The sequence below is a fragment of the Calonectris borealis genome, chromosome 6 (assembly GCF_964195595.1).
Source record: "Calonectris borealis chromosome 6, bCalBor7.hap1.2, whole genome shotgun sequence".
In the NCBI taxonomy this organism is placed as follows: Eukaryota; Metazoa; Chordata; class Aves; order Procellariiformes; family Procellariidae; genus Calonectris; species Calonectris borealis.
In genome coordinates, this window is record NC_134317.1 from 15,650,100 (window position 1) to 15,664,564 (window position 14,465).

At 42.2% G+C, this 14,465-nt stretch overlaps 1 protein-coding gene across 1 annotated transcript in view; it reads left to right on the forward strand.

The window, feature by feature from the left end:
- Window positions 1-14,465, forward strand: part of CNTNAP5 (contactin associated protein family member 5) — a 229,123-nt gene that overhangs the window by 68,933 nt on the left and 145,725 nt on the right. The window contains exons 5-6 of the mRNA XM_075152917.1: window positions 8,928-9,112; window positions 12,427-12,570. Coding sequence (XP_075009018.1) covers window positions 8,928-9,112; window positions 12,427-12,570 — 329 coding nt within the window. The remainder of the gene's footprint in view (window positions 1-8,927; window positions 9,113-12,426; window positions 12,571-14,465) is intronic.

Below are 14,465 nucleotides of genomic sequence, written 5' to 3' on the forward strand. Positions count from 1 at the left end.
TTTATACAACAAAATCATAAATATACATAGCATTACATCATTTACTAATACATATGCATGACTAGTCTTCGCTTCGTATTAAAATGAGCTCTCCTCCCATTTGCGCCTGCGCACTGTTGCTTGGTGGTGGTCGTCAGGGGTCTTGGAGATGAAGGCTAGTGACTCCTCTTCGTCACTGTTGGCTGACCCTTTTACTTTGCGCAGACTCAGTGGCCTCTTGGCTTCTATCCGACCTAGGTGATTTGCTTCAACTGGTTTCTTCTAAGCATCAGTTGCTTCTTACAATAGTATGCTAAATTATCTTCTAATATTTAACAAACCAACAATCCCTCATGTTCCTAAATTTATTTGTACTGTACTGTACTATAGAAACATGAACAGAACACTCTACCTGAATTTATAATAACTATTTGTTTCAAACATCTACTCCTAGCAACTAGTGATTTCTTTTGATCAGTAGTTTGATTGGATTTTAACCCAATCATGGTCTAGGGCTATACAGAGGATTTCATAGCATAGCGGCACTGCTTGGTAACTGTGTGGTAACATTTCCCCCCTTTGGAAGTCTTGAAATTTTATTTAATTTCAATACTTCCACAATATTAACTATTTACAAAGGCAGGATTCGTGTTTGCTAGATTGTAATTGTCACCACTATTTCCTACTAGTGCGAGAGTGATCTTTCGATCAACGGCGGCCTTCCTTGTGAACTCTCTTTTCAAGCAATAATAGATAAGCAATATCACTAGGGAAATAATTAACAAACACAATACAGTACTAATTAAAGATTTTACCCAGGATTCAAATTTGTCGTTAAAATTCCCCATGGAATCGACTCACCTACTGCTCTCGGAATTGGGAGGCATGCCGTTATTTGGGTGACATTTTGCAATTTAGCAAACTCCTTTATCAATCCTATCATTAGATTTTCTTCCGGAGTCCTTTTGGGAATGTGTATCAATTGCTCTGATGAATCTTCAATTTCTGTTTTGTTCATTTGATTTCCTTCTTCTCCAAATAAAGTTCCCACCAATATTAATTGCCAGATTAACATACATTTTCTTACAATCAGACACATTTTAGAGCCAATTTTGCAGTTTCTGGATCCCTATTAATTTTCCACGACGGGGCCTTCTTTACTCGAGTGTAATGTATCCACGGCTCCACTCCTTCTACTTTGATTGCAGTGTAAGTTGTTAACAGTACCTGGAAGGGTCCCTTCCACTTCTCCTGCAGTGGTTCAGAGTTCCAGGTTCTTACATATACAAGATCACCTGGCTGATACTGATGTACAGGCGTATCCAAGGCAAGTGATCTAGTCAATACCACATATCTTCGGAGTGCTCCAAGGACTTTCCCTAAAGAAATCAAATATCTTTTCAAATCAGTTTCCCCAGTTACCTTAATATCCCCTGGGATTAAAGGAATTTGGTATGCCTTACCATACAAAATTTCATATGGACTTACACCGTCTTTTGATCTTGGTTGAATTCTAATTCTTAAAAGAGCCAACGGTAAAGCCTGTGGCCACCTCAAAGATGTTTCCTGGCAAATTTTACTTATCTGTCTTTTCAATGTTTGATTCATTCTCTCTATTTTTCCACTTGACTGTGGTCTCCAGGGGGTATGTAGGTCCCACTTGATGCCTAAAATTTTGCTAATTTGCTGGACCATTTCTGCCACGAAATGCGGTCCCCTATCAGAAGACATTCCTATCGGTACTCCAAATCTAGGTATTATTTCTTTCAATAATATTTTGACTACCTCTTTGGCTTTGTTGGTGCGGCAAGGAAAGGCCTCCGGCCATCCAGAAAATGTGTCAATCAACACTAACAAATATCTACACCCATTTTGCCTGGGTAACTCAGAAAAATTTGCCAATAATCTCCAGGAGAATTTCCTTGCTTTATTACTCCTAACGGTGGCTTCTTTTGGTTCAAAGGATTATTCTTATGACAAATTAGACACTTAGCTACTATTGATTTAACTATTCCTGTCATTCCCACGCAAACTGCAAATGTTTTCAAATTAGATATGATTGCATCTATTCCCCAATGTATCTGCTCATGCTTTTCTCTTGCAAGTTCTATCATAACCTGCGGGGTCACTATTACTTGTTTTTCCGGTGTTACCCACCATCCTTCGGCATTTTGGGATGCCTTTAATTGCTCTGCCAATTGGTTATCCAATTTACTATATTTTGGTTTTGAATCAGGGAGTTTTATGTGTTTTACTGGTACTAGTGCAAGGATGCCTTGTTTTGCTGCCTCTTTCGCAGCTTTATCTGCCAATCGATTACCTATGTTTACTACTGTTTGACCAAATTGGTGGGCTTTGACTTCTTTCGGTTTCTGTACGTCTTCTAGAAGTTGGAGAATTTCTTCCTTGTATTTTATAGATGTTCCTTGAGCTGATAACAATCCTCTCTCTTTCCAAATAGCTCCATGAGCATGGATCACACCAAACGCATATTTAGAATCAGTCCAAATGTTTACCCTTTTTCCCTCGGCAATTTGCAGAGCTCGCCTTAATGCAACCAGTTCTGCTTTCTGTGCTGAGGTATTTGTAGGCAGCATCCTTGATTCCAGTACCTCGGTGGTGGTGACAACAGCATACCCGGCCATTCGCTTTCCTTCCTGGACAAAGCTGCTTCCATCAGTAAACAGTTCCAAGTCAGGATGTTCCAGAGGTTCATCTCTCAAATCCAATCTACTGGAATAGACTTGTTCAATGGTTAGCAAACAATCATGTTCTAAACTTCCTGCTGGATTCTCTGTTGTTAGAAATATTGCTGGATTGACAATTGGTGTGGTTTTCAATTCCACATCATCTTGTTCCAATAGGACAACCTGGTATTTTAGCATTCTGCTAGGGGACAACCAATGACCCCCCTTTTGCTCTAGAACAGTTATCACCATGTGTGGGGCATATACCACCATCTTCTGTCCCATAGTCAACTTTCGAGCCTCTTGGATCAACAACACTGTTGCTGCTACAGCGCGCAAACATCCCGGACATCCTTTACTCACATTATCAAGTTGTTTGGAGAAATACCCAACCGGTCTTTTCCAGGATCCCAGTCTTTGTGTCAGCACTCCCAGAGCCAGATGTTGTCTTTCGTGCACAAACAGCTCGAACGGCTTAGTCACATCAGGTAGTCCTAAAGCAGGAGCCATCATCAATGCTTTCTTTAGTTCTTTAAATGACTTTCGGCATTCGGGTGTCCAGGTCAAATACCGATCTTTGGATTCTTTCAAAGCCTCGTATAGTGGCTTTACATATAGTCCATAGTCCACAATCCAAAGTCGGCACCATCCAACCATTCCCAAAAAGGCTCTCAATTCCTTTGGGCTATTGGGTTCAGGGGTCTGACAAATTGCTTCCTTTCTTTCATTCCCCAATTGTCTTTGTCCCTGGGATACTTCAAAACCCAGGTAAATCACAGTTTCTTTTCCTATTTGGGCCTTAGTCTTAGAGACTCTATATCCACCTTGGCCCAGGAAGTTCAATAAACTAATAGTACTCTCGAGGCACTCCTTTTTGTTTTCTGCCGCTATCAAGATGTCATCCACATACTGTAACAATGTGCCTTTCCCTTGATTCTGTCTCTTCCATATTTCCAATTCTTTTGCCAATTGGTTTCCAAATATTGTAGGGCTATTTTTAAACCCTTGTGGAAGTACAGTCCATGTCAATTGTGTCTTCCGTCCTGTGGTAGGGCTTTCCCATTCAAAAGCAAATATGCTTTGGCTTTTTGCATCCAGGGGTATGCAAAAGAAGGCATCCTTTAAATCCAGTACCGTAAACCATTTATGTTCCTCTTTTAGAGAGGTCAATAAAGTATATGGGTTAGCTACAACTGGATACATATCTTGCACTATTTGATTTATAGCTCTCAAATCTTGGACTAATCGATATTCTTTTCCTCCAGATTTCTTTACTGGCAATATGGGAGTGTTATATTCTGATTCGCATTCTACCAAGAGCCCATATTCTAAAAATTTTGTAATCAATTCTTCTAATCCTTTCCGAGCCTCCCACTTAATGGGGTATTGTTTTTGTCTTACCGGCTTGGCTCCAGGTTTCAGGTTTACTTTTACCGGTTCTGCCAACTTAGATCGTCCTGGTTTTCCATTCGCCCAAACCAATGGAATTACTGCATTTTCCACTTCTTCTGGAATTTGTTCTTCCTTGGGGAAATCCTGCAACATAAACGCCTTTGCCTCTATAATTTTTAACTCCGGTACTAACAATTTAATTTCCCCATCTCTAAAAGTTATCTGTGCATTTAACTTACTCAACAAATCTCGCCCTAATAAGGGCAATGGGCATTCTGGCATATATAAAAACTGATGAGTTACCCACCGCTTTCCCAATTTAAACTTTAATGGTTCTAAAAAGGGTCGGTTCTCTCTTTGCCCTGTCGCACCAACAACATTAATTGATTTACTACTAAGTCCCCCCTTACACATATTTAGTACTGAATAGGTAGCTCCTGTATCTACTAAAAATTCTATTTCTTCATCCCTTTATCAGTATCATCAAGCAAAGCATCCAATATCACTTGTAAGTCACTCCAATCTGGATCCTGGGTTCTAATTATTGTTCCGATCACTTTAGCCACTCTTTCAGGATCCTCTCGATAAGTACCCGCAAGCTCTTTCCATGATCTCAATTCAGTGATAGAAAATGGAACTTTAACCAAAACCGGTCCTTCATTTCCTACTGCTTCTCGAAGAGGAGCTTGGAGGGAAGTAGGTCTTACTCCTCCTTGTTTTCCCCGTGTTCTTCCCGAAATTGGGCTGAATCCCCCTATCCCTCCTTCTACTGGAGGAACAGGGAGTTCATCATCTTCTAAATCCTGATCTTCCCCTCCCCTCCTTCGGCGAGGAGCGATCATTAATTCAATGTCTTCTCCCTCAGTTCCATTTTCTATCCTTTTCTTTTTACCACTTTTGTTTGATCCCTTCTTACTTTCCTCATCACTCAATACCATCATAGAATGATATGATCGCATTCCACATCGTTTCTGCCACTCCGGATGGTTTCGCAATGCAAAAAAAACAAATCAACATATGCCATTTCATCCCATTTACCTTCCCTCTTACAAAATAACATCAGCTGTAGGATGGTATTATACTGCAATGTTCCATTCTCTGGCCATTTTTCCCCATCTTCCAATTTATACATGGGCCACCAATTATTACAATATTCAATTAGCTGTTTCCGAGTCAAAGGATCACCCCCCAAATCTTTCCAATGCTTCAAAATACATCCCAAGGGTGTTCTTTGTGGGACCGGTTTCTTGCTCGGAAAAGTACCCATCCTCCAAAGACTAGTTGAGTGTGATTGTGCACTATCACCAGTCACTAGTCAGAGGGACCCCAACCCCTGGTGGAGCTCCCTCTCCGGGGCCTCTTACCCCTTCCTTTACCCGGGTCTCTAGCCCAACCCTGCGAAGCTTTCACCGCGACTTATGGGCAGGCGTTATTACTAGGTACCTCTCAGCCCAACTCTGCGTAGCTTTCGCCGCGCCTTACGAGCAGACCGCGGGGACTCTACCCCTTTCCTTTTTAGAAAAGAATGCCTTTTTACCTGTTCCAGGGGACTTGCTTTGAATTCTTCGGTCCGGGGATCAGAGGTTCTCCCCGAGAATCCCTCGGTGCCGGCTGGAGGTCCTGTGATCCCACGGATCCGTCGAGATTCACAAGCAGAGTCCCATCTGGGTCGCCAAAACTGTCACCGAAATCGGGAAGGAACCTCGTAACACCAATGTAGTGTTAAAAGGCAGGCATTCTTTATTAGCAGCGCTGGGGACACGGGGGATCGCTCCACCACAGCGTGTCCAATTTGTTGCACCTTTTACCACAAATTTATACAACAAAATCATAAATATACATAGCATTACATCATTTACTAATACATATGCATGACTAGTCTTCGCTTCGTATTAAAATGAGCTCTCCTCCCATTTGCGCCTGCGCACTGTTGCTTGGTGGTGGTCGTCAGGGGTCTTGGAGATGAAGGCTAGTGACTCCTCTTCGTCACTGTTGGCTGACCCTTTTACTTTGCGCAGACTCAGTGGCCTCTTGGCTTCTATCCGACCTAGGTGATTTGCTTCAACTGGTTTCTTCTAAGCATCAGTTGCTTCTTACAATAGTATGCTAAATTATCTTCTAATATTTAACAAACCAACAATCCCTCATGTTCCTAAATTTATTTGTACTGTACTGTACTATAGAAACATGAACAGAACACTCTACCTGAATTTATAATAACTATTTGTTTCAAACATCTACTCCTAGCAACTAGTGATTTCTTTTGATCAGTAGTTTGATTGGATTTTAACCCAATCATGGTCTAGGGCTATACAGAGGATTTCATAGCATAGCGGCACTGCTTGGTAACTGTGTGGTAACAAGCTCAACAAAACATGCTGTGTGCCTCAGACAGCTCACAGCTTAAATACTGGTTAGAGAAGGTGGGAGGGGAGGCAAAAAAGAATAGACTTGACTGATGTCATGCAGGACATGATAGCTGAGCCAAGAAGTGACCTTGGCTCTTCTAACTAGTGCTGACCAAGGCTGAGCTGCTCAATGACTACTTCTGAAGTTTTGACCTTTGCTTGACGGTGCTTCAAGCAGTGATTTTTAAAAAAGTTCTGTTTCTTCCTCTTCCTCCTTTTTTATTTTTATTGTTACTATTTTTAAGAATAACATTCCACGGAAGTTTGGTTTGGAGTGCAAAAGGTTTATTTTTGGTTTGTGTCTTATTTTTTCTATTCTGTGATCAGAACTGATCTGAGAACACAGAATTTAAATGAAAACGTTCTGGTCAAAACATTGTGCAGACTGGTATTTCTTTGCTTCTGGAGATAGCTTCAGCTGAAAACTGTTAATATCTGGAAGGTCATCACTGTGTGATCATGTTGGATCAGAGGAACAGATGAAAGGTTATCTTAATTTCTTTCTGTAGAAGGATGCTTGCTTTTCCCTGGTGAATACACTAAAGTATTTTGATAATGGCAGGAGCTATTGTAGTAGGAGTGATCACACCCCCTCTCCCAGCCTTATTGCAAAATCTTCATTAGCTTCATCTGTGGGTGACCCATGGTACTGGCCTGAGCAGTCCCTGCTGACTCATGTTTATCATACTGAGGGGTCTGAGTTGGGCAGAAGTTTCCATGCCTGCATTGCTGTACTTTGGTCAGTGCAGGAGCTGCACTTACCCTGTTTGGGTATTGTACTTGGTCTCAAAGCCTCAGTGGCCCATCAGATGGATGGTGGAAACAAAACCCCTCCCTCTGTTAACCATGAGGGTGTGGGCAAGGAGAGGAGGGAGTTAAGGTCCAAGTTTTTCGCTGCCACTCTCAATCTTAATGACTTTGATGAATAAAGTAACCTGAACCATTTGCAGTTCATGTACATGGTGCTTAGACTGTCAAGGCTGGTTTTAATAAAAATGGGAGCTGTAGCATCTAGTAATGTGTAGTATTGGCAGGGCAGATGTCAGACTAGCAATTCCAGGACACTTTAAGAAGTTTATATAGAGCAGATAAAGCAGGCAACGGTGCAGTATCTTAGTCCCTTGTTTATGACTTGAGGAATTAAAAGAAATCATAAACTAATGGGAGCAAACTGGAGGTACTAAAACAGAATTCGTAGATAATTCTTTCTGCGTTTTTCCCCTCGTGCTTAATTATGTTTGTTTTAAATGTCAGTAACAATTTTCCACAGCTCTTGGAGTTCATTTTTACATAAGCTCATTAATTGTTTAGTCTCCAACTAGTATTTTCTTTGTTTCTTTCTTTCTTTCTTTTTATTTATTTAGTTCATCAAAGAGTGGAAATGATAATGGAGCATTTTTCTGATTTGGTATTTGGATGTTACTTGGACCAAGTACCTACATCCTGAGCCTCTGAACGTGGGCTTCTTTGACTCCATTGATTTGTCCTCCTCTTACAAATGTTTCATACATAATAAGGATAAGAACATAGTATAGTTAAATACATTATGTTACTTCTTCTAGAGGAGGTGCTGTTGTGAATATATAGTCTGAGATGAGTGGGTTTTTTTTTCTTTTCTTTCAGCAGTAGCCCCAAATGTGCAGATTTTATCCATTTCAAGTCCTCTGTGTGCATTTATATGTCATGGACAAGGGTTTTGATGTCTGCTCTTGAATCTGCTTGCACCTTGCCTGACAGTTTTGGAGCATGTGTTCTCTCCATTCTGCTGGAATATAAAAAAGGACACATACTCCCTTTCAATGAGAGGCTCTGAAGTGGTCAGACGTGTAGCCAGCTGGAAAACAGAAGAGTGCTTGAAATCACCAGGGTTAGGGCCTAAATATTTTTGTGAATCTTGATCTAAACTTTTGGAGATCTAGGCCAGGTTTAAGAATCTTTTTGAGCTGAAGAAAACATATGCATTCATGTTGCTTCATGGACTTGTGGCTTTTTTCTCTGAAAATGGACATGTGCAATTTTCTTGTTAAAATACAAAAAGCACAATGGAAACTGAAGTGTCAGGAGTGGTCTGTTAATGTGAATAGACAGGAGATTTTGGTGCGACCTGAAGGGAGCTCTTAAAACACCAGCGCCTCAAATGCATAGCAGAACCAAGAGCACAGGCAGAGTGGCGATCCACTGTGTGCTGCGATGTGTGGGTGCAGCATTGGGAAAAACTCCTGGTTTATTACAAGAATTTCAGGGGGAAAAAAATGTGCGTATGTGTGCATGTGCGTATACACACATATATGAATAAGAGGCTCAAAGAATCTAAGGCAAGCTTTGACACGGGTCTTTTTCTGACAGGCAGAGCTCCAGTTTGCATCTAGGAGCACTGCTCTGTGCTCCCCTTGAGTCCCCATGATTCAGTTAAGGGCCTGGAGGTAACTCTAGTGTCTTCTGCCTGTCTCTGCCCCTGTAGGGGACTCCAACCTGCACTTCAGTAACAGCCACATGTCCGTCACCCTGGGCAGCCTCCTGGATGACCAGCACTGGCACTCGGTTCTCATAGAGCGCTTCAACAAGCAAGTGAACTTCACGGTGGACAAGCACACCCAGCATTTCCGAACGAAGGGGGATTCAGATCACTTGGATATTGATTATGAGGTTTGTGAAACCCTTTAGGTTATAACCTGGGAGATGAGGCTGAATTGGTATAAAATGAATGTGATGGAAAACAACCACCCTATGAGCTGTTTCTTTCCAGCAAAGATCTTTTCTTTATTTCCTTCCCAGAGAGCTCCTTTAATAGTTAACAAACATAGGCTACATCAGAGCAACTCTATATACAACAGTCTCAGAAAATGGCCAGTTTCTGGGCAAATATGCATTGGATTATGCTTACACTTCAAAGCATGGCAGACTTTGAGCTAAACTAAAAGGTATAGCCTGGGTTTTAGTCAAATCTTCAGGGAGCAACCACGTTTAGCTGTAGGGAGATGTGCTGTGTCATCATCTCCAGTATGATTTTAATGTGAACATTGTGCACCATTCCTGCATCTGATTGACATGACCATAGGGATACCAGCTCTGAATTGTGCCTCTATCCAGCCACCACTTGCTTGGATTACAGCTCTCCACATAAAGATGAGCAGGTAAAGACCATTGTCTTCCCACTAGGAATGGAAGACCCTGAGCACAACTGTTAAGACAGTCAAGCTCTGACCCAGGTCCCTTCACATCTGGGGTTGTGATGCAGAGCATCCTGGTCCAGGGAGCCAGAGCAGCTCAGCCAAGGAAGGACTGAGCAGAGGAAACATCCTGCCTGCCCATAAAACCCGAGCCTGGTGTGCTCCCCTGTGTGGCAGAGTGCAGTTTATATCATTCCAGCAGTTCAGTGCTTAAGGCTGATAGTCGGTAAAAAATACCTTAAAAAACCTCTTATATCATTATATCTATATGCAAGGCAGCTCCTCATCTGTTCCCCCCACCAATGCACACCTGTGTGCAAATTACCTATGTGTTCATTTTTATCCCCACGCGCTTGTCTACCGAGTTTTGCTAGCCCACAAGGCACAGGGTCATGCTTACACAGTCAGAGCCATCACCCTGTCTGGATGCGTTGAGCTGGCATGGTTCATTGCTTAAGAGACCACAAGTTTCCCCTCTGCACTTTGGATTCATTTCTCCGGAAAGGATCAATTCCCAGCACACCCAAGGGACAAAAGCAGACAGCTCGGCAGAGGCAGGTGCCTGCTCTCTGCTCCTCTCATGTTCCAGCTGAGATTCCCTTCTTTGCATTTCACAAAGCAGGGTGGTGAGAGTGGTACCTGTCCCCTGGCACTGCTGTACCAAATCATGAGCACATTTAGTAGGGACAGCACATTTGAGCAGTGAGACCCTGGAACAGCTTCAGACTGAACTAGCAAGGGCCAAAGCTGTAACTACTTTTAAGATGGGGTTGAGAAAAACCAAACAATTGAGTCATCAGCTTTCCTAATTTCAAAGTAATAAAATTCCTTGCTTCCTGCTACAACGTTGGTGCCAATTAGGGAAAACTCAGGCTCCAATGTAATTTGCAGAACATTTTTCCAGATATTCCAAAACAGGGAACGTAGTAGAGAAGGTCTTCAGCTGGTGTAAATCAGCATCACCACTGATCTCTGTGGCACTCAGTCCTGGCCCCTGGTGCTTAGTTTTTCACACAATGTATTTTCTTTCCATTTGCACCGAGACGATCTTTCAGTCGAACATTACAGCAATACAGCCTACTGAAAGTTTATCTTGGCACACTTTAGGGATTAAAGGTCTTCCTGAGGTAATACAAACATTAGTTTGGTAATTAAAATTATTATCAATCACAAAGGAAACTGTTTTCTTAATAATGCAGTGGTATAATTGACATTGATTTTTCTGCTGGTTTTGAAACCCAGTACAGAGTCCCTAAGCAGGAGACTTAAAGAATAGAACATGAATGAAGGAAAGTTTGGTGTTTTAAGGAAGAACTAATGATTCTCACTGGAAAAAAACGTTGCTACCAGTAAGCCCTCATGCCAATAACAAACCTGCAAGTGATGTAAAGTAGCAGTTTGTTCACTCTTTATTTCTCTGAAGTGATCAATTAACACAACTGAGGTGCAAGTTCATTAAGGACTTGTTTTCAAAGAAGTGCTTTCAAGGTTATCCAGGGAGATTTCATTTGCTTATGTATCCCAGCTTGTTAGGTGGAGTAGGAGGAAAAATAACCCCCACGTTTCCCTTTATTTTTGTAATAATGAGCTGAGGCGAGCCGTTAGGAGTTGCGACGGAGGAGTATGGCTGACGAGGTTCCAGCAGCCGTCAGCGCGTAAGCAGTGCCGCACAGCAGTGCATGCCCTTGCTGCAGTGGGTGCAGCAGGGTTGCAGCACAGCTCCTGATGTGCTGGAAGCACTGTGAAGTGTGGTGGCTGCAGGATCCCCACCTGCATTATATCACTCATGATGCTGCTGGCTGCGATGGGAAAAATTAACAAAAACCCAGTGGTACCACCAGTAAGACTTTACCAAAAAGGCCAGTGAAGCTAATTAGAAATAAGCTGTGTCATCTGGAAAATTAAAACATGGTTATCAGAAGTTTTTTGGGTTGTGGGGTTTGTTTTTTTTTTTTTTCCCCCCTTTCTTTCTTTCTTTTCTTAGGAATCTAAAGTAATTATGCTCCAAGGATTTTGGAAGCATTATTTTCTTAGGCTCTTCATCCTCCCAGTGCTTTCAGCCCTCCAGTTAAGTGATAAATTGTAATCTGCACAACACTAACATCTCCCAGTACTTAGACAACAGCAGAAGTTTTGTTTAAATGTGTAACCTGCAGAACTTCTCCATTACACTGCTCAGTCCCAAATACCACGTGCGAGTATTGTAAAGACCAAACCACAGCGAAATTTAGGGAAAACGATTGCAAGGTGCAAATGGGGTACTTTGTGTGTGTGATACTACCCTCCACTGGCTGAAACCAGAACTGTTCAGATGCACGCTTGGTGGAAAGGGGTGACTCCCGCTCGCAGGCAAACCCAGTGCTCTGTGGGCAGGAAGAGTTTATTCCTCCATTGCTCAGCGGTTCCTGGCCACCGTGGTTTGCTGCTGGGTGGCAGCCTCCAGGCCAGTGGGGGCTGTGGGCTGGAGACCATTTGAGCGTTACCTTGTGCATTGGGTGTTCCTGGGGGGCGGGCCTGGTAGTACTAGGTTGCTGAAGTGATGTGTCAAGGTACTTAAAAGCTGTTTCCAAATTAGTGAGCTGTCTGCAGCGGCAGCGTTTCTCCAACAGCTGTAACGCTATGCAGCCTGTAATTCCCCTGTTGGGCAGCCAGGCCCTACTTCATGCTCTGAGATGCTGTTGTTAATGTGACTTGGTTCTTAGATAATATCCCGGCTGGCTGCATGGAGTAGGGCTCTGCCCTCTTGCTTTTCGGGTGATAACTAAATACTGTTCTTATTCTTTCCAAAAGCTCAGTTTCGGAGGGATTCCCGTCCCGGGGAAACCAGGAACCTTTCAGAGGAAAAATTTCCATGGGTGCATTGAGAACCTGTATTACAACGGAGTCAATATAATTGACCTGGCAAAAAGGCGCAAACCTCAGATCTATACTGTGGTAAGAGACAATAATGTATGCTTTCCTTCTTTACTTCCATGCTGTTGGTGCTGCCGGCTGCACTGAATGAGTGGAGTTCAGATTTTGATAGCTATGGGCATAATTATCTTGTTAAAATGATATTGCTGAGGCTAACACCAGCCAGCGCTGACTGCTGTGGTGAGAGTTATTGAAAGACACGTGTGGAAATTAATACATTTCTCTGACTTTCCAGGTGCATTATAATTTGTTTGGAGAAATTTTAATTCCTTTTCCAAGATTAAAATGTGTCTTTTTGATGGCATGATAGAAGTCAGAGACTTTTTTTTTTTTTCTGGTTAACTCAGATGAAGTCTTATTTTCTGAACCATTCTCCATCGCTGTTGTGAGTACAGTAGTAGCAAAATTTTATTCTGCTATTTGAGTTGGTATTATAGAGAAGAATAAATGTTTCTTTTATTATTGGAAATATTTTCCTTTGTGCTGCCCCTTATATTCAGTGTATTGGCAGTTCTGAGAACCATTGACCTGGTACTAGTGTCTTTAAATGTGGGATGGTAGAGGTAAAGCAAAAGGAACTACGCTCTTATCCAGCCTGCTAACATAAAACATAAACATAACTTCACACCTAATAATGTCCAAAATTACAGATATATTTGAATATATCGTGAGCAAAATAAAGAACATTTTATTTCGTAAGAGGAGGGAACAGTACACTCCTATGCAGCCTTAACAAATTATAAATAATTCAGCTCTTTATTTAGCTTGTGCCTCACTCCTGCACCATGCTTTGATACATGCCTTTTGGCTGATACTGTGTCTCTGGAGAACGTGGAGGTGAAACTGCTTCTGGCTTTCATGGCATCTTCTAGTTTGTAGTAATGTGTATAAACAGACTGAAGCTATAACAAAGCAAGCCAGAAGACCACAAGAAGTCTTTCCTCACTTTCCCTGCCTAGAGCGAGGCTGAATACACAGGGAAATAGAAAATGGAAATGTGATGGGTGAGAAGTCCTTCACTGTGTTGCTGGCAGTCAAGACTGCCTCCAGGATGCTCCCCTAGCCTGGGACTGAGAGACTTTGCTTTAATAACCTCAAGTTTGATTGCTCTGACTCAGGACTCTAAGGCACAAATCTTATGAACTGTGTTAAATTGCTCTTCCCCTCAGCTTACTTTCTAAGGGGAGGAAAGGGCCCTAGTCTGCTTCCTAGGTCATTACACAGCTGGTTGTTTTGCCAGCCGGGTAATGGGAAGGCCTTCCTAAAGGGGAAAAGAAAAACTTTGTAATGCGCTTTTTCTCTGACGGGCATTGTCTGGGTATAACACGGCCCCAAGCAATGAAACTCTGTTATGACAGTACTTGATTCAGCAAATGCTAGATTGAAGGCCTAGGAATCGCGCTCTTTTTGTCAATTTAAGGTAGCGGGGATGTACCCCCATCTTTCAATCTCCCTCACAAAAATGATGATTTTAACGCAATAGTTTTCAAAGGCTGGCTGCCGTTCTGCATTTTGCAAGATTTATGAGCTGCCATGTGCTGTGTCTGTGACACTTGTGTATGCAAAGTGCATGGAAAGGTTGCCACACTCATAGCACCTCATAATCTTAGATGAACATCCTTGTATAGGAAACAACCCCTGTAAATCTGTTTTTTTCCAACATCCTTTCCATGACAGCTATTTATCTTCTCTGGCAACACTCAGGTACTTCCAGCTTTCACAAGCTGATCTCCCTCTCCCATCTTCCTGTCTTCCTCACTCCTTAACAATTTACTTACTCAAATTAAAATAACTTGTTCTTGCTAAATGTAGTGTTTTGCCTGCCAGACTTCCTCTGCACTAAATGCTTTTACTCAAAGTTCACTGAGTTTTTTCAAGCAACAATCCATATCCCCAGGGAGCTGCAAGCTTTTCTG